Source organism: Bemisia tabaci, chromosome 5, assembly GCF_918797505.1.
Source record: "Bemisia tabaci chromosome 5, PGI_BMITA_v3".
NCBI lineage: Eukaryota > Metazoa > Arthropoda > Insecta > Hemiptera > Aleyrodidae > Bemisia > Bemisia tabaci.
The window spans coordinates 22,307,739-22,327,819 of NC_092797.1; the positions used below are offsets into that span (position 1 = coordinate 22,307,739).

Here is a 20,081-nt window from a genome sequence, read left to right on the forward strand (position 1 = left end):
CTTAAAAAATCCCTAGATTTTGCAAAAAGCGCCATTTTTTTATGAAGAATCATGATGTCATTCGATGTAGCGATTTGCAATATTTAAATCTGATTGGCTCGTTTGAATTTTGGCGCTCTCTGAAAGCAGTGCTAATCCAGACCAATAAAATGAAAGAATATTAGTTGATTTCTTATTATTAACAGGTTGAATGCAGTTGAATGTCAAGTACATCGAAGGACGCAATCGTTTTAATTTCCGGCTTATTTGCGGGGAAAATAGTGTTGCCAAAAAGGCCTACAAAATATAGATGAAAAAATGTTTTCGATTGTCGAAGCTATAATTGAGGTTAAAAAGTTGATTTTTGGTAACTTTACCTCATCAAAAAAAAATCCCTAGATTTCCTGAAAAATCCCTAAATCCCTGGAAATTCCGGAAAATCCCTAAATCTAGGAATAAACCCTTAGGCATCGGATGGCTGTTGGAAGCATTAGAGTCAACATTTGAAACGCTGCTGCAGAATTTGCCGGGAGTATAATCGAGTGTTGAAAGTCAGTAGAATTGAACAATGTAATAATTGCTTTCCGAAATAAGCGTTATAATAAAAAAACAACGAATCTGAACTGTTAATACTGGAACACACCTTCTGTAAATGTACCTTGCGAGAGATAAGTAAAAAAATAGATGTACTGGAGGAGAAGTGCTTCTCCACAGAGTTTGAAGAAGGAAAAAAAATGCCCAAATTTACTTACTTCAGCATTTTCGGCAAAATCACTGCAATTTCCGAACCTTTTTCTGGCCAGGGGCCAAAATTAAATGATTATGAAGGGCCACTTAGATGTTGTAGATAAAAATAGGACTGTTGAAAAAGTCGCCGTTTTCAATAAATATGTACTCGGAATGGAAGACATCTAGGGGAAAATTGTTACGATTTTCCGATGCAAATATTTTCCTACAATCTATTTTCCTGCGTTTTGGGATTATACGTACTAAGCAGGCTAAGGGCCCGTTCGCCAAAACTAATCGGAACTGTATGAATGAATTGCTCCTTTTAAAAATCAAAACAATATCGAATTGCGATATATTACACAGTTAAGATAGGGCTATGTCCTGTCGTAAGCGGCGACATAAAGTCGATATCATTTCAATAATCGCCCCAATGGCCACGATAGTTGTTAGACGTTTACGGTTTCCCTGGTAACCTTTGTTTGCTATCAGCTGATATCGAGTAAATGACTAGGAAGCTCCAACCCAGTGGTTAAAGCTTCCTTAACCGCGAAAACTTTAAAATTCAAATTTTCAAATTTTGAACGTAAAGTACATTTTTTTCCATCACGAGATAAAAGCACAAACAAGTTTTGAATTGTTGACTGTATCACCATGATTCCAAAAATACAATACACAACATAGCATTGACTAACAATAAAACAGTATACAATAAAATAAAGTCATGACAAGGAACATAGCCGAAAATGGCGCCGATTCCCATCAACCAACGCGCGGTCTCTACAATGTAACATGCTGCATTGATACTCCCCAGCTGGGACCGTCCGGAATAGCAGCTCTAGTGCAAGCACCAGAGCCGCTAAAATTATTAACGAGAAAAGGCGACAAAATCTCTCATTTCATGAGAGTTAAAGTACAGTAATTTCTAATTCGTTCGTCTTTTGGTGATACAAGAGTCAGTCATTAGTCTAGTTGGGAGAGAAACCAAACACACAATATGGCCTGGTGCGGCACGGCGCAGAGAGCAATGATGACGAGGACTTGAGATGGAAAGGAGAAGCCCTCGGCGCGCCGGTCAGCATATTAGCGCCTACAAGACTCCATGAATACTTCACGCATTGCGTCAAAAACAGTGCGGTCACTTGGTCAGCAGCGGACAGCGTGAGACTCATAGCGCCTACAAGACTGTAGGGATACTTCACGCATTGCGCCGAACACAGTGATGTTGGCGCGGTGCCGGAAATTGAAAATATGAAGCCACATTCATGTTTATTCTTTCATATTTTTTTCGTTCATTTCTTATAAATGAAACGCCTTGTCCACCTTGTCACGCCTTGTGATAGGTTTACGGAACTTGCGGAACCTATGCCACTTTCTTCGTTTAAATCTAGTTTCGTATCGTTGAATAGACCAGGCAACACAGCATGCACTACGGTGCAATGAAAGCAATAGCGCACCTTCCCTTACAAAGCATCTAATAGATACCGATCCGATAACTCTGTTCAGAGGCGTTGAAACGGTTTCACTCTAACCCATTCGCATATCATTAAAGCGTGCGAGGATTACACTTGATACTATGCTCAGCTATCCGATTTAATAATGTTCTCCTATTCATGTGTACCACACTCGATACAGTATACATTCCCCGTTTGTTATCCTTCTCGATGAAAAGATAATTCAAACTGTTAGACCTAATAAGCGTGAGCACCAAAATTTAGCTGAGGATGACATGAATTTTAATGGCTTGTTTGGACTGAACTAAACAGAAAGTAGCCAAGACGCATTTTTGGAGGGGGAGGGGGTGAGTAAAGGGTAGTTTCAAGCTTTATAAGCTGATCATTTTCTCTTGTGAAACATTCAATGCGGGGAAGAATTGAGGCACTGGATGCGAAAAGGGTACCTCTCGGTTGCAGTGTTTCGGAGTCTCCTCTAATATTTCATTCACTGTAAAGAAAGTGAGTGCATCCATTTCACTAGAAATACTAAATACTGCTTATGCTTCTACAATTGTCTATGGAAAGAATTCTGGAAAAATCACCCATTAAAGTATTCTCCACGGGATTAATTAGCAACAGACATTCTGAAACACCGCAATCGAGAGTGCCCTTTTCGCATACAGTGTCTCAATTATGCAGGCATAGAATTACATAAAATGTTAAAGATTTTTTTGGACTGAGCTAAACAGAATGTAGCCAAGACGCATTTTGAAGGGGGTAATTAGTTAATGGTGATTTTAAGCTTCATAAGCTGATCATTTTTTCCTGTAAAACATTCCATGCGGGGAAGAATTATGCAGGCATAGAACTACAATCCCTGAATTTGGGTTTTGTGGAAGAGGATAGAGCCATCAAACACTCCTTTTCGCTTTTAATTCGATTTAACTTGGTGCAGTGAAAAGTTTTCAAGTTGGCAACACTTTTTTTTCTCTATTTAAATCCATTGAAAATATCGATTTTTAGTGAGGAAAGCTGCCTCACCAAGAATCGATTGTTTTACATACGTTTAACTGGAAGAAAACCAGTGCTGCCAGTATTCATGAATCGACACCAACTTGGTTCCTTTTTCTTCAGCTTGACCCCTCTGAGGCTGACGCATTTGCGATACTGAATCAATTTAGCCACTTATTTTGGAAAGGCTCAAATCGATCGGCCAAACATCACGAGCACTGAAAGCCATTATTTATATGAGAAATTAAGGGTAAGGAGTCAGTGTTGAATTTAGCTTATTTGAAAATACCAGTTTGTTGGTAGGTTGGAGGTTCCGTTCGTAAAATGCCTCGAACGGGGTTTAAATTGAACTTTGGCAAAATATCTAACAATACGCTTTAATTATTCTCATTTCAAGGGTAATTTTGACCAATACATTTAATGTGTTCATTGACGAGTAATTTGATAAAATGGTGATTTTATGCACACTCCGGCTGCAAGGATATTAATTGTAAAGCCAGGGTAAAAAGCTAATGACGCTTAAATCATTGTTTTGTCCATCCTCTATTTTCCTCTTTTATGATTGGATATTGAGTAACCTCTCCCGAGCCCATTCTCGCAGGGCTACATTGTTTCGAAATGATTGTTCACTCAATGGCAACTGGAATAAAAGTAGCGAGCGCCAAGTACAGCGTGAGGCTGCAAACTATTTTCCATTAGATGATAACATCCCTCGTAGACAATTTTTTAAAGCAAAACCTCCCTGTGCAGACAATAGCCCGTGCATGGGTCCTGTGTGTTTTTTTCCGGCGCAACTTACAACTTTTGATTATTGTGATAGAAATAACGACCTACTTGCTAACATCAAACTCTTTATTCTACAAAACGAGGGTGAATCGAGAAAAATCTGCTACGAACGGAATATAAAAGCGCTGGGCGCCATTATTCGACAGTTCAACATTATTCCTCGGTAGCAGGTGCCCGGTGCCCAAGCTGCGTGGAAAAGTTCAAACTAATGATTAAATTGACGTATTTCTGCCAAACACTGGTAAAAAAGTAGCTTAGATCTAAAGTCCAGACGCTTAAAAACATTGACACGAAAAAATACTCTTGATTCAAATAGAAATCCGCTTAAATCAAGAGGCTTGGCTCTTCGATTCAAGGAAAAATCCGATTGAATTGAAAGGCTCAGAAATATAGGAAAGAGACAAAGAAACCCAATTCTAATCGATCCAACATCCTAGGCTGTTCTAAATCCCCGAGGACAGCTACGCAGAAAAACCGAGGAGAAAAATCTTCGATGAACCTTAACTACTTAACTCACATTCCCATTTCACGCTACCTAGGAAATACCTGAGTTTCGGGATCCCAAGACATCTTGTCGATTTAATGTGAGATGAAAGTGATGGGAAAAGAAATTAGATAGAAGCGGTTCCTTTGAGCTTGTGGGAGATTCCTCACATCACGGCCATAGCGGCGCGGCGCGGCGTGGTGGGTAGGAACGAGAGCGAAAAGGAAACCCCAAGTCTTAAGAATCCCTCCGGCCACTAAGAGTTTTCCTGTTGCCGATAAGAAGATGAAAGGCATGCTCCGCCAGTTGCCTAGCAACTGATCCCTGAAAGATGAGAACGTGTTATCTCTCCTGGATGCACGCTCTGACGGGCGACCCGAAGATCTTCAAACTATTTTTAAGTTTCAGCTCCGGTGGTTACTCCGAGGGACCGACCATTTTCCACCGAGAAGCCCGGCCCGCATTCAATACATCGCAAGCATTTTACACTTTATTTGATTTTGAAAAAAAAAAAGAAATTACGAAAAAAAAGAAGAAAACTAACAAATCTTAACACGGTCAATTTATTATCTCGTGTTCGCTGATTTTGGTTTTTGGACTCAGCTCCAAATCAGGATGTTTACTAAAATTTAATGTTGGATTTTCTTGATTTTTCCTGATATTTTAGACAAGATTTCCTGATTTTTTGCGCGAATAAATTGCCACTCGCTTAATCATAATATTTGATGGATTAAATCGAATGTTCATCAGCAATATGCTTGAAGCACTCAGAATTTCCTGATCCATGGCCGATTTTCCTGATTTTTCCCGATTTTTACGACGATATTTTCTGATTTTTCACGCAAAGAAATTGACATTCTTATAATTTAACAATTCAATATTTGATGAGCTGAATCGAATGCTTATCAGAAAAATGTTAGAAGCATTCAAAATTTCCGGATCCATGACCAATCCTCCTGAAACATCGAATTTCCTGATATTTCCGGTTTTACGGATGGCGGACACCCTGCAAACGGACCACATTAATACATCGACGAGAAATTTAAATGCCCGCATTTCATCGGCAGGAAATCGCTCGTGATGTGACCGCAAACGATGGCCGACGGACACGCATCGGAATAAAATTCCAATAATTGAGGCGCTAAACCCTCGGATGAAGACGTAATCCGAAGCAGTCCGCTCCGACGAGTTGATTTCAATTTCAACGCACGGATGACTGCAAAACCGAGAGCCACGACTGCCCGACGTCGGATGTGCGTGTTTCATGAGTCGGGGGTCGCGACGCGATGAGACGGTCACGTCATATGACGTCATGTGGGCGATATTCATGAGCTCCGATTTGAGACACGGGACAAGCGACAGGGTAAAATACCTCCATCTAAATTCCTCCGTGAGCTTTTCCGACAGTGTTTCCTCGTCCAGTCGGGGGCTCATAAACATGGATGTGGGAAGCATTCTTTCGCTTGAAGCTGTCCCTCCTCCTAGGCGACTCCTACTGTCTCCAGACAGCAGATTTAGTTTCGGACATCGGACAGTCTCGGCCAATATGAGCGCAATGCGAGACGAATACGATTTACATATTTTACCTCCTCGCGAATCGAGGTGTCCGTCCCCACCGGCCAACTCGTTCTACGCAGAAGGGTTGCCCGGAAAATTTCAGGTCCCGAATTCAAAATTGAATTCCACGAGCGTGCATTCAACTTCGTAGATGAGGGGTTAAACGCTGGATTCGCTGAAGTCGCAATTCTAATGCCTGTGCAGATTGTGAAGCGACGAAATCGTGTATTAATTTTAAGTTTGACATTTTAGCAACATTATTTCTTCCCTACACTGGAAAAACAACACATTGGATCTAGAGTCCAGACTCCTGAAAACATTGACAAGAAAAAGGACTCTTGATTCAATCAGATTTAAGCCTAAATCAAAAGGAAATCTGCTCAAATTAAGAGGCTCGGTTCTTGATTTAAGCTTAAATCTGATTGAGTCAAGAGTATTTTTTCTTGTCGATGTTTTAGAGTCTGGACTCTAAAACCAATGTGTTTTTTATCCAGTGTACCGGTAGGAAACCATTCATGATTACTTCTAGACACTTGGTGAGGGCTTTCTCAAACTCAATCTTCCTCAAACAGGGTGTCTGGTTTTTTTTTAATGTTGGGAAGTCCCGATTTTTCCTGATATTTGACTGCTAAATCCTGATTTCATAATTTTTCCAAATCCTGATTTTTTGCAGAGAAGAAGAGCCGAATGTAACTTCACAAAAATATCTCGATACAACAATCCGATTGGACGTCCGATTTTTCTCGAATCCTGATTTTACGACCGATTTTTCCTCAAATCCTGATCAACCGCAAAACTCGATAGAATCGGGAATATCGGGAAAATCCTGATACTAGACACCCTGTCTAAAGCTGCAACCAAAAATATTTTCGATGGAATTCAGTTCAAAATATTGTTATTTTTCTGGTTGGGGCCTCGAAAAGACTTGTTACTACCCGACTTACCTAAGATTGGGTTGTTTATAATATTTTTGGAGGAAAATCTTCGAATTGAATGAAATGATAGTCGATGCCGATAGTAGTGTTTAGATTTACAGACGAAAGCAAGAGTACATTTTTTTAAAATCTTACCCTAAAACGTACAGTATATCATTAACAGATTAGAGACAAAGGAAATATGCTTCACAGTAAGATTTTATCTTGGGCCTTATGAGCTTAGATAAAGCCAAGGAGAAAAGAATGATGCTTTGACAGAGAGAAAAATCTCCAAATCGGAAAAATATGAGTCCCTTCATAAAGATAATTTACGAGAGAAGGAACGAAACAGAACTTCAAGAGGTATTTTCCAAGCGTCCTACAGTTATTTTCCGACTTCCTCATTCTCTGCTTGATTTGTCCAGGTAAATATTTATTTACTTCACTCCCGCGGAGAATGCTGGAATCGATTATCCTCGCATGGAGAGAGTGCGAGCTATGTTGGAAGTAACTTTTTCACCAACTGCAGCTGCAACTCGCATTCGCTTGCATCAACGGACACGAAAGTATTTCAATTTTTTCAAACTGTACTGGGAAGAACTCATTTTCTGCACTTCTGCGATCTTTTATCACAGCATGCGAGAAATATTGTTTGAAAAGAAGAGGATTCTTGGAAAATGATGATATCAATCACACGAATAACGGATGTGATGAACCGAGTGATGAGGCATGAATCACAAATTATAGATATTTTTCTACTTGAAGCTATGCTGAACTATCTATTATTAGTGCGTTCATCGCGCGCGCCCTGATAATCTCTTCTTTTACGTGGGTTTAAACGGCCAGGGTGCCTACTAAAACAGGCTGGTCAAAAATCAGTACTTTTACAGTACTTTTTCGGCACATTCCCGATGAACTCAGAACCTCCTCAACATTAAAATTCAGTACTTTTCCAGTGCCTTCATTTGACAAAATTCGAAAAATTTTAAAATTTTAAATTTCTCGCTCAAATTGCGACAAAAATTAAAAAAAATCCGGGCCTTCTAGCGGAATTTCCGCACTTTTTCAGGACTTCCGTACCGCCCTTAAAAAATCAGTACTATTTCCGGACTTGTAGACACCCTGTCGTAGATTACTTCATACATCGCCCAGCAAAATACGCCACTGGGTGAATTGGTGACATCGAATCCAGCGGAATCACACAAAATCAGATCCCTTCATACCGATGATTCCATCGTATGCTAAAATTAAGACTTTTGCGCCCTCCGAGTCCTGAAATTTAGATGAAAAATAATGGGGCGTCCATCATGAGAAATGGCGACCATAAATCACGGTATTTTGCACACAATGAGCGGGAAAATAAAGCGACGAGAGCCAGGCGAACGAGTCATTTGGAGCATTCTTCGAGACGTTCAAAAAATTTGGCATGATGAAAATGATTTATTGGAATCCTTTCAAACGTTAATGGCCGATACCTACAGGTGCCATTATCTACGAAGATTGATGTTAAAGAGAGTTTGCTGCGCCGCGGTCTAGGTGATTCTCCGACTTGACATTGCAAGCGGGCAAAAGTCGCGAAAAAAGACAGGTCGGCGGGATAACTTTCTGCAAAAAGAAATCCTTTGATTAGTAACTTCCTGTGCAACATATTATGGCAGAAGATACGTAATTTTCCATCAAGTAAAAAACGAATAAACAATAGGAAAGAATTGCTAAAAAATCTTTTGGATTTTTTTTTTTATCAAGATGGGATACAAAATTTAGGTGTCGACGCTGAAATAAAAAGAGAGATGCAATGCATCTTAATACGTACAAGGGAGTGGGTGATACAAGGGAGAAAGGGTCAAAGGGAATACTGAGCTACTTCTCATAAAAAGATTTCGAAAGGCCCTTCCATTGTACCTCACTTTGAAGGGTTTATTTATTAGTATCTCTATTTTCTTTCATATCTTGCCCCCCCCCCCCCTCCCGACTTTTAGTTACGCTTGCTGCTTCAGAAATTAAAAGAAACTTGGGCATTAATTGTGCAAGGTTATGTCACGCCGAACAACCAGTGTCATACTCATAAAAAGAGTATGTAAAACGCTGTTATTGCGTATCATCAATTAACTTTAGTGATCTCTCTCATCACCATCGTATTTTACTAATTTAGAGGCTAGACAAACAGGGTCTCGGCCCTAGTAAAATGTTAGAAGAAGAAGAAGATCAACTAACCCTTAGATGCTCGACTTGGGTCAAATTGACCCGAGACTTGCTAAAAACACGTGCCCCACGGGTTGTATGGGGCCGGTACGTACAAACTTTAGATATAAGTCATCCTTAATAAAGAATCAGACATAAAACTGGAAAAAAATCGAGTGTAAACGCAGCGATAGATACGATGAGAGACATGATCGAGCCCGTTGTACAACCTTTTTCCCGAATCTGAGCGAACCCCCATGGGCAGCATAGAGCGGGGCATTTGAACTCAAGCCTCGCGCCTTCAATTTCGCAGACGCAACACGGACATCCATCAAGTACGAATAGTTGTATCTCTGCGCCGTCAGCAACGCGCCTCCTTTCCCTAGCTTCTATTATTCGAGATACAGATTGCTGGAAAAGGATAGGATCTTCATTTGAGGAACTGCTCCGTAAAATAATTTAATGCCAAAAATAAAATAATTTATCGCCGACAGCGAAAACAATGAGATCCAAATAAAAACCTCGCTAGCGTAAGAAAGCCCCGAAAGACAATACATAACGCGAGAAATGTGTGTGAGGAAAATGGAGTAGAACAAAATGAAATCATCTCGTTAGATGTCTAAGATTGAAAAGATGACGGGCTATTCAAGGAAATAGTCACCATTGTTGTCTTATTTGAGCAGTTTCTTCAAAATGTCCTTGAAAACCGAAATTAAATGCGATCCATGAATTTTTGAAGGATTGAAAAGTAAAACCGATTCTGATTGCTCATGGCCCTTAAAGCTGAAAAATATGAATAATGGTGAAACCATGCTCCACCGACGAAAATAAAAGTCAGAAGTTTCAAACTTCGGTCCAAAATGCAATTTCTCAAGAATGAAAATCGTTCTTTGATTGAAAATTAAGAAACGATAGACGCTTTGAGTCGCTTTGACGCATTGAAGCTTGTTTCAGGAACAGGCAAAAGAAAAACGACAACCTTCGTTCGAAGATGACAGAGATGATAAATTTATTTTTTTCTGGAGCATCCTTTTCTCTCATAAGGTGTAAAAAGCTTTATAATTAATATGATCCGCAAAATTGAGCAAGAGAAGATAATATCGATCGAGAATCATTTCGCTTTCGAACTTTCCCAAGATATGTAGAAAAAGCCTCCTAGTTTACTCCATTTATAAATTGTTCGCGTTAGCCTGATATTTTTGGGGGAAAACACTGGAAATAGAAAGTTGCTGTCCACTTGTTTTCATCAGTAATTTCCAAGCTTATATTCATGCAGGCTAGCAGGCCATAAGAAGAGTTTCCCCGGACGGTTCTAAGCTCCTACTTTTTTTCCTCATTTCCTATTGGATAACTGATTGGACCACAGAGACCCATCGCAAAAATCAACAGCCCTGTTATTCCAGCCAACGTGGCAACACAAATAATATTCACACTTAATGCATTCAGACGGCATACACATTCACCGCCTTTACATCCGAACAACTTGGGATTCTGGTAGCCGAGAAGGGCTTTTGACGCTTCATACACGAAAGTACGGCGTTGTTATTCCAAAGGCAGACTTGAGTCTATTGTCGTTTCATGCTAATGAATATCATCGCGCGCCCGCCATTGTAACGGCATCACCGATGCTCGGCTAAACAATTTGGTCGGACGCCATAAACGCCGCTAAGGGCTCGTTCAAGTCGTCGTCCCTTGGACGTAAAGGCGTATCTCAATTTTAACGTGAGCCCTAATTCACAAATAAATCCATGTTTTCTAGAGCTCATCCGGAGATAGGGATACGCCCTTACGTCAGAGGAACGACGAAGTCTCCGGACGAGCTTAACTGAATAACCGCGGCGCTTTCCCCAAATTCCCGCGGAAAAATGCCGCCCTATCCAAAGATTGAATTAAACAAGGCGTTCTCCTGAAAATATTTTATGCGCACTTATTACGGCATTATAATTTGATCGGAGGCGATGACGTTATTTTATTTTAATACCGAGAATTCTCTCGATAAAGGTGAAGGGGGATTTCGAGGAAATATAAATAACCCAAAAAGAATTATCAGAATATACATTAGAATTCAATTTCCGAGTCAAGTGGGATACACCGGCACGTCCTCTTTCCATAAAAATGCTGTTAATGACAGCCTGGTGAAAGAAAGTCACCTTCTTGGAAAAATCATCGATTTCTCCGAACGTCTTGAGGAACATATACAGGGTGATCCACGGTTAAACGGTAAGACTGCAGGGCCGTGTTCTATGGTTCAAAATAAGGTTTTTTCCTTTTATAAAGTTTTTTTCCAAACAGGTTCAAAATAAGATTTTTTTCCTTTTATAAAGTTTTTTTTTTCCAAAAGTGCCCCCAGTTGGAGCTACGGCCCCCCAAAAATTTCGGAAAATAAACTGTTCTTCCTGAATTTTGGCGACGGTTGTGAACCAAACCTCATGAAAATTTGTAATCGCTTGTACTTTCATGCCTTGAATTCATAAATGATCTTTAAAAAAATCGAAATCTTAATTTAAAGAGGGGGTTTGGGGGTGTTTCGGCTCCTGCAGTCTGACCGTTCACCTCTGGATCACCCTGTATTGTGGAGAGAAGTATCTCGGACAGCTTAAAAGTGGATCAAGGGGTAACGTAATTGATGTTGACGTTAAAATAATATAAAACGAAACGCTTTAAATAATAAAGTTTAATGTTTCAGCATTGTGGCCCTCTCTTCGTAAAAGGTACTTAACCAGGATGTTACGATTGAACTTTATATCAGGTCCTCTAATTTACATTACTTCCTTTTTGCAAAATGCGAAGTCAAGCTTATAACTGGTGATAAATTGAGGTTATGAAGACTCTGAAAGGTGGAATACTTTCTCAATTTCAAGACAGTTGAAAACAACAATGGAATCAATTTTACTTACTCTACGGATAAATTCATTGAGCGTGGAAGATTTGATGGCAGACTCACCTACAACAAAGAAATTCAAAATAAGAAATAAATAATAAGATATGTTTGAAACATGAGAAATGGTCACAATGACGTGGATTTGTAACTCGGAAACAAATCAAGTCTTGACTCTTTGAATTCTGAATTGAGTCGAGTTTGAACAGTAAAGATTTAGGATTCATATAAATTTAATATTAATTGCATGTTCCAAAAGACGGCCTTGTTGGGCGACGATGCAAATGTTGGGTTTCATTTGATTATGAATCGGGAAAACTGACAGTTTTTGATCCATGCCATGATTTCATGGATCAAAGACTTCCATTTAAAAAGATCAAGAAATATTTTACACCTCTTCGATTGATATTTTGCTTGAGACAGCAGCGGCTATCACTAATTCAGTTAGCTCATAAAAATTTAATTTGAAGAGGGTACCGAAAATTTTAATGCAAAAACAGATAAGTATCAGACAATCGCGTTAACTTAAAACAGGACTTGCACATCGTATGAGCTAAATCGTTTGTCACGCCTCACGCACGGAGTCATGATTTTAAGACCACTTCAGATGATACAACTATTCGTACTCTTAGGAAAGCGTGCGGTATCACGCGCAGTTGAAGGCGATTTTTGATCCACGCTGAGTCCTCAGTTCCTGGGCGGCTGAGGCATGAGCAACTTGAGAGCTTGAGCCGAACAAACAATTTCAAAGTAAGTCTATCAGTTGGTCAAATTATTGACTTTTGTTATTTTTCTCAGTCTTTTTTTTTTCTTGTTGCAAAGCGCTCAAACTTACAGCATCGATGGTCATGGTCGAAAAATGCGTACCTCCATTGCAAACTTTAAACCTCTCAGGCTATGTTTAACTTTTTCCGAAAAAAGCTTATTAAAATATCTCCTTGCTTTCTCATTTGGACATTACTAAATTAATACACACAATTTCACGGACGATTTCAAGAAAAACTGTTTGTTCGGTTTCTTTATAAAAAGTAAAACACAGACGGAGATTTAAAACGTCTGCATCAAATACATACGTATTTTCCGACCTAAGCCATATGTTTTATAAGTGCCATTTTGAAATGAGTGGGGAAATTATCTGCACTGGAAAAAAAAACACATTGGATCTAGAGTCCAGACTCTTAAAAACATGCAAGAAAAAATACTCTTAATTCAATCAGATTTAAGCTTAAATCAAGAACCAAGCCTCTTAATTTGAGCGGATTTCCTTTTGATTTAAGCTTAAATCTGATTGAATCAAGAGTATTTTTTCTTGTCAATGTTTTCAAAAGTCTGGACTCTAGATCCAATGTGTTTTTTTTCCAGTGTGTAAAAACAATGAGAATTTCGGTCTGGAACAAGTTAGAGGCTGTTACAACTGGTTACAACTTCAGAAAGTTGAGAATCTAAGTTGGATAATCTCTATCTAATCGAAACGGACAAAGCATTAGTAATAGTAGAGCGTTTGCGGGCGAAAGGGAGAAAGTACATCCAAACAAGCTGGTTAATAAACATGAAAAAATAAGAGAACGACGAAAAGATGCCCATGAGAGGAAAAACAGAGCTGGAGCAGGAAAAAGGGTGCGTTGAACGGGGGGTTGGGTCCGTCTTGCCGTTTCTCACCCTTGTTTCTTATTCATGGCGTTCATTACGGGAAGCTCCTTTGATGTTTCACGAATTACAATCAAACTTTCAGGGCTCAATGAGCCAAGAAAATTAAAATATTAGACGCCCCTTCCTCCCTTAACTTGAGCGCCGTTCGTAAGGAAGCCCCAAAAACTTTCTAAGCTCTTCGTAAAGAAAGTTGCCACGATACGAGATACATCGATAAATTCCGGGCGTATTGTTTATCCTATCAGAGATAAAAAATTGAATTTTCAGTGTCGAATATCGCAATATCGTTTGTGTCTGAACCGAGAGGAATATTTTAACTAAATTGCACGAGCATGCTGTAGTTAAAAGTTCCCGAGAAATGATTCACAACGACGCCTTGTTTACATAAAAGAGGCCATTAAATATGCGATTAAAAAATTTAAATGGGAGCTTCGGAATATTAACTGACGCGATGGATGAGGTTACTTGTGTTCCCATAAAACCTTGAAAGATTTAGAGGGAAAGTTTTCTAGGTTTCAGTCAGTAAAAGTAACCAATGCCTATAGTCAGGAGACAATGTTATCGATTAAAAAACTCGAAAAGAAGGAGACAACGTAATAATTCATCAAAGAATGACGCTGCAATGACGCGGAAGAAGAAAAACGATTATCTTCAGATACAGCGTCAATTAATACACAAAAATTGATGGCTTCAAAAATTTTGAAGTGACACAAATTAACGAAAGCCATTAAATCCCTCCCGCCATAGGAAGGGGAATTCTGCCGTGCTGAGGAAGGTCGCCGTATGAGTCTTTGACGTTGCCAAATTTTCTTTCATAACATATCAATTTTTAGGAAAACCTGTGAATATTTTTCATCCAATTTTTCAGAGAATTTGATCCACAATCAGATCTAAATTATCTGAAAATTTCAAGAGAAAATATTCCTAACTCTCCTCAAATTTTAAAATTTTACCGGAGGAAATCTGGCAACTCTCGAATGTTCATACGCGTTTGTCTCTGGCACGGTAATATTAGCCTTTTCACAGACCCTATTGATTTTCCCTCTCTTCTCGTTCACTTTCATTAAGATTTTACCAATTTTCTCAAACTTTTTCCGCGTTCTTTGGACTGTTCACGCTCTCAGATAGCTGTCAATAGAGAGGTTATGATATTTTGCCAAGCTCACAAGACAGCATTTTGTGCCGTGGTGGAGGTAATTATAGGCTTGAGCGCAGACAGGGATAAGTGGCTAAAAAAAGAGGATTGTTTCCGACGCGATATACTTTACGGTGCATTCTCCAAGCGCGGCGCAGCGGGTGGCTAGCTTGTTTTCAATTTGAGAAGGGTCTGAACTAATTAAAAAAAGTTTATTTCCAACGTAACAATAAATTAATAATTTCCGCGGCATTAATTTTTTCACGTCGAGCGTTGAATTGAGACCGGGCATTTGGCCCGTAAAGAAGAATCAGACGGAAAAATATGCTGACGTGAATTCTTGCACCTGGAGTAACTTTTGCGGCTACGGCTGCCGTTTTTTGTAACTAGAGAGGAATAAACTTCAGAGAAAAGAAAGAAAAAAAGGGGAAACCCTTACAGAGCAATGAAACCTTACGCAGCTCAAGTTAATTAAACAGTAGCCGGGCACTATCTGTCGGTGAATTCTCTTCGTTGAAAATATCGACTGCTGCTCAGAAAAAGAGATATTTTGAATGTAAATATTCCAATTGAAAATTCTGAAAAAATTGATTGTAAAGAAAGCTAGACATCGAAAAAACAGATGCCATTTATTTTATTTAGATATACGGCATTTAATCACTGTGTATGTTACGGCCGGTGACGGTAATGCGGCCAATGTCGACAATGACCGGCCATTGATATGATTGGCCGATTTCCGTCTTTGGCCTTATAACATATACGCGCATTCAACAGCAATGCATTACCTCTCGAAGACGATAAGCTTCATGATAAACTTAAAACTTCCGTTGTCACTAAAAAAATATTTTGACTACTTCGACTCGACTAAACAAAATAGATGTTTTCCAAATTTATTGATACTGAACAGCAAACTTATTGGAGTTGTACTCTTACTAATACGTGTGCTACTCCAATAAGTTAGAGTTGTACACCAATAAGTCTGCTGTACAGCACCACCAGCAAGTAAGTCTTGCAAGTAAGTTTGTGTACAACACCAACAAAATCAGTGAGAACGAAAACACTCCAACTCGAAAAAATGAAAATAACCAAGACACACGCAAAACTGCACACTAGTTGAAGAAGTTAGTGCAAGAAAAAGATTTTTGGTGCGAAAGACAAGTATACCCAAGGACACTTTTAAAGGTCCAAGTTGGAACAGATGCGTTAACTTCACTTACTTTTATGAAAACTGACTCTCTTTAATGAATTTTGAGCATTTTTGAGTTACCGAGTTGGTGTGTTTTCGTTCTCACTAATTCAATTCGGGTTAGCGGAGTTAAAATAATCCAAATCTCTCTTTCTAGTACAGGCGGTGCACAATATGGTAACACATGAACTACCATAATAATAACGTCGTTTTTCCTCATGACAGTTCGAACCATACAGTTTTAATATTTTTGAAAGACGAGCACGCCGCGTGCAGTAAATTCGCTGCAATTTTTTTCGTAGGGAAGAAGAAATAGGAATGAGATTCTTCACTGGAGAGGTGACTTGGCGGGGAATTAGGTGCGCTTTTCATTCTCTGAAAGGGCAAAGCCGAATACCTCTAAGCTCAGATAGAAAATACGATCCGAAAGGAGCTGAGCACCTCGTTTGGGGCGAGTGTAAACTTACAAGTAAAGCTGCTTAGCCTTATTAGTGGATTGTGGCAGAACACGACGGATGTTGCGGCAAGGAGTAACATTCGTAAAAACATTCCAACTTCGCCTTCAACACCATGATGAGTGAGTTCGTCACAGAATCGTTCTCGTACTTTTGAAAAAACATTTTGCACTGAGAAGTACTAAACCCAATTCAAATTCCCCGCCTTTTCATCAAACCGTATTTTCTTGATTTCTTATTTATTTTCAATGAAAAAGAATACAATTTTTAGTATTCAAATGATTCAGTTTCATCTGTCTGACCACGTTTTTGGTCAAGACAGTAATTTGTATTCTCTCTTCAAAAATGCGGTGTATGGCGTCATCCACCGTAGAGGTAAATACAATATGGTTCCTTCACCTCGGTTTCACCGACTCTGTTTTAAGTCGAGCAACTAATGCAAATATCTTCGAGGCGGAAGAAACCATGGTAGGTACTGCTGCAAAGGATGACATCATTCATACACCGTGTTCTTAATAAATAATTCTAATTCAATCCGTCCAATTACACGCTGATAGTGAAAAATGAGCAATGGGTTAGACAATGTTGCAGATTAATTATCAAATGTTATTTCTTTTTTTTAAAGAAAAAAAAAAAACAAAAAAACAGATGATATGTTTTGGATTATCTTACATTTAATCTAATCAACAGAGCAATGGAATATCTGCAGGATTTTTTAAACTCTCATGGATATAAAAACCCAAGCACTGGAGGCGGATCCAGCTGATTAATATCAATGATAATCCTCTATTTAAAACTATGCTGAATAATCGATTCTTGTCGAAGCACGTGCACCCTCCAAAAATCGATACAATTCTATACATTTAAATTAAGAAAAACAGTGATGCCAATTCGCTGGATCCGCGAATGCCAAGAACGCTAGGGATATTCACAGAGAAAATACTCGATACTGTGAATTCAAGCTCGTATTTGGAGCATCAGAAGTTGTGGAGTCGGAGGGCTGAGGAGAGGGAAGACTGCGGGAAAGCCAAGCCGAAGGGGCGAAACGAGAGAGGAAATGGAAATCGGCGGGGGAAAGTTTCAAGGTCAGGGGAGGGAAATGAGGCGGGGGAGGGGGCAGGCGGGCTGAACCGTGAACCATAGACCATAGACCATAAACCATAAAAGCTCGCAACTGTTCGCCTCCTCGCTCTGCTTTCCTAGGACGACGCGACGATGGCGGAGAGCAACGTTGCCAAATTCTCTTGAAATTGTCGACATCGGGATAGACGTATATTTAGGGGCGTGTTCGGTTCTAATAGGCAACCTGCCGTAAATTTCTGTCGTCACCTCCCTCAGTCGTTGCCCAATTGTTTGAAAAATATAACTTTTTCAGTTGCAAATTACACGCAAGGTACTAAGCAAAAATCAGCAGAAGTCCCATAAGTACTTATCCAAATTTTTCCCAAACCAGAAGTAGCTTTCCGTCTCGGTGAAAGAACAATGTTTGACGCAATTAAATAAAAAAGAACCACGCCATGATTTGAGAATTGAAACCCAGGAGAATAAATGCATGCATGGCAGGACTTATGTAACGATTGAGAAAGTACTTTCTTATTTCAATGCGTCTAATTAAGACTAAAACTATAAATAAATTCCTAAATTTCATTTTTTTCCTAGGTGGAGTTGTTCAGTCCTTTTTCTCAAGACATATTCTGAAATTGTCTCATTTCTCAAGTTTGTTAAGTTTTTAGTGCCCTCCACTGTTTCCTTGACTGGTGTGTCAAGCATCTTAATTTCAAATTGTTATGGGTCGAATGGTTCATAACTTTATCTCTTATCCACCATATTATTTAAAAACGTTCAAAGAGTGGCTTAGATAATTCCGTGCCACAAAATTACGTGACATTTAAAACAATTGTTCACTGGAAAAAAAAAACACATTGTATCTAGACTCCAGACTCTTGAAAACATTGACAAGAAAAAATACTCTTGATTCAGTCGGATTTTTGCTTGAATAATTAAAAGGCTTGGTTCTTGATTTAAGCTAGATTCTTATTGAATCAAGATCACTTTTTCTTGTCGATGTTTTTAAGAGTCTGGACTCTAGATACATTGTGTTTTTTTCCAGTGTTCTAAAAAATTGAGGTTACAAGTTATTCTGGTTTGATCAATGTTACTTCCTCAAGGCATATAACTAACTGTACGTAAAATAACTAACTGTACGTAAAACAGAGAATGCGTTCAGACCAGGGATTGTAATTGCTTGAGTTATCCGATAAAAGTATATTTTCAACCAACACTTCATTGAATGTTGAAAATCATTTCGCCTTCATTTGGCAAGAACGCATTTCGTCGACCTTGGCGCTTTTTTTCGCCCCTCTGCAGTGTCTTTCCGACAGTCGTCGCCGTCGTTTTTCGCTTAGACTGGAGACGTTCTCAATCTGATGCGTGTCTGCTGAAGAGCCGCTAAATTTTTACGATACGACGAGACTTCGCGCTGCGTCGTGCGGAGCTCAGGAGCATCCGAATCAAATGATGATAAATCGGAAAATAATTCTCATGATTCCGTTCGGGGATCTATGAATGCTCAATGCGAGCAATGGCACCGTGTTGTCAGAATTTCATTCGCAGGAACAACATTTCCCAGAGATTACGCATTTTTGCATTAAGTCCTACGTTGAAAATGCATCGCGTGACGTTTTGTGGAGAGATTAACAGCTTTTATGCGTGTAAAAATTCAAAATTTGTGACTGTCTTGTAAAAAAGGGATCATAGTGTGAAGGCATTTAAAATTGAAAATTGGTGCTAAATTACCAGGTGCTGTATTTTTGAGACGATCGTCTTGTTGTGAAACAATTTCGACGTCAAATCTTTCTAAAACTGTCAAAATAATAACCGAACATCCATATCCAAACTGTAAAATTGAACAAAGGAGTACTACTGATTATCCATCTGGCCAGCACACTAGAATTTTGAAAGTTAATTTTCCGCGGAACGAAGAGACTTCAAAACTAACGATAAGATTCAAAACCATTGTCACCTTCGAGAATTTAAATATGTACTAAAGGATGTGCTGTAGGGTGTTTGTGACCCACTAAAAGCACAAATGATCGCTCGACTGCACAAGTCGAACTTCCTTGTACGCGGAGAAAAAAACTTCGTGCATGGGCCCCGAAGTTGAGGTCAAATGGATCTCTGAAGTTTTCGGATCACGCATCCGAAAACTTCAGAGATCTATATGACCTCAACTTCGGGTCCCATGCACGAGCTTTTTTTCTCCGTGTAAAAAAATAGAATGTTTCTGCGATATGCAAAACCAACAAGTTAGGAGTCGTCACCCATAAATCAGAACAGATACTTTAAAAAAAAGAAGAGCATCAGCATGACAAACCCTTTATAAAAAGGGTAGTAGGGGTCGAAAGGGGCCCTGACATGAAGGGAGAAGGGGTCAAAAATTTAAAAAATGCCTGACAAAATTTATTCAAAGACGGTCCCTCGTCCGCAAGAACCGCACTTTTACTTGGAGCTGTAGGATTGTTATACCACTGCGAGCCCGATATGGCAAAACGGCATCGGATACAGAATGCAGGGGCTCGGCGAGGCACGGTGCGGTGTATAGGTGGCTATTACTTTCGGAAAACAAAACGACAGGGTTTATTCATGAAACCCCTCGGCAGAGCTTTTCCACTTTCCCTTTTTCCCTTTCGTTTTCCCCCCGAGT

General features: G+C 39.4%; 1 protein-coding gene across 7 annotated transcripts in view; it reads right to left on the bottom strand.

The window, feature by feature from the left end:
• Positions 1 to 20,081, bottom strand: part of LOC109036555 (uncharacterized) — a 426,442-nt gene that overhangs the window by 80,960 nt on the left and 325,401 nt on the right. For 2 of the 7 annotated variants that reach the window (XM_072300436.1, XM_072300434.1), the window contains one exon: positions 11,972 to 12,018. The exons of the other annotated variants lie outside the window; for them this stretch is intronic. In XM_072300436.1, coding sequence (XP_072156537.1) covers positions 11,972 to 12,018 — 47 coding nt within the window. The remainder of the gene's footprint in view (positions 1 to 11,971; positions 12,019 to 20,081) is intronic. 7 annotated transcript variants of the gene reach the window in all.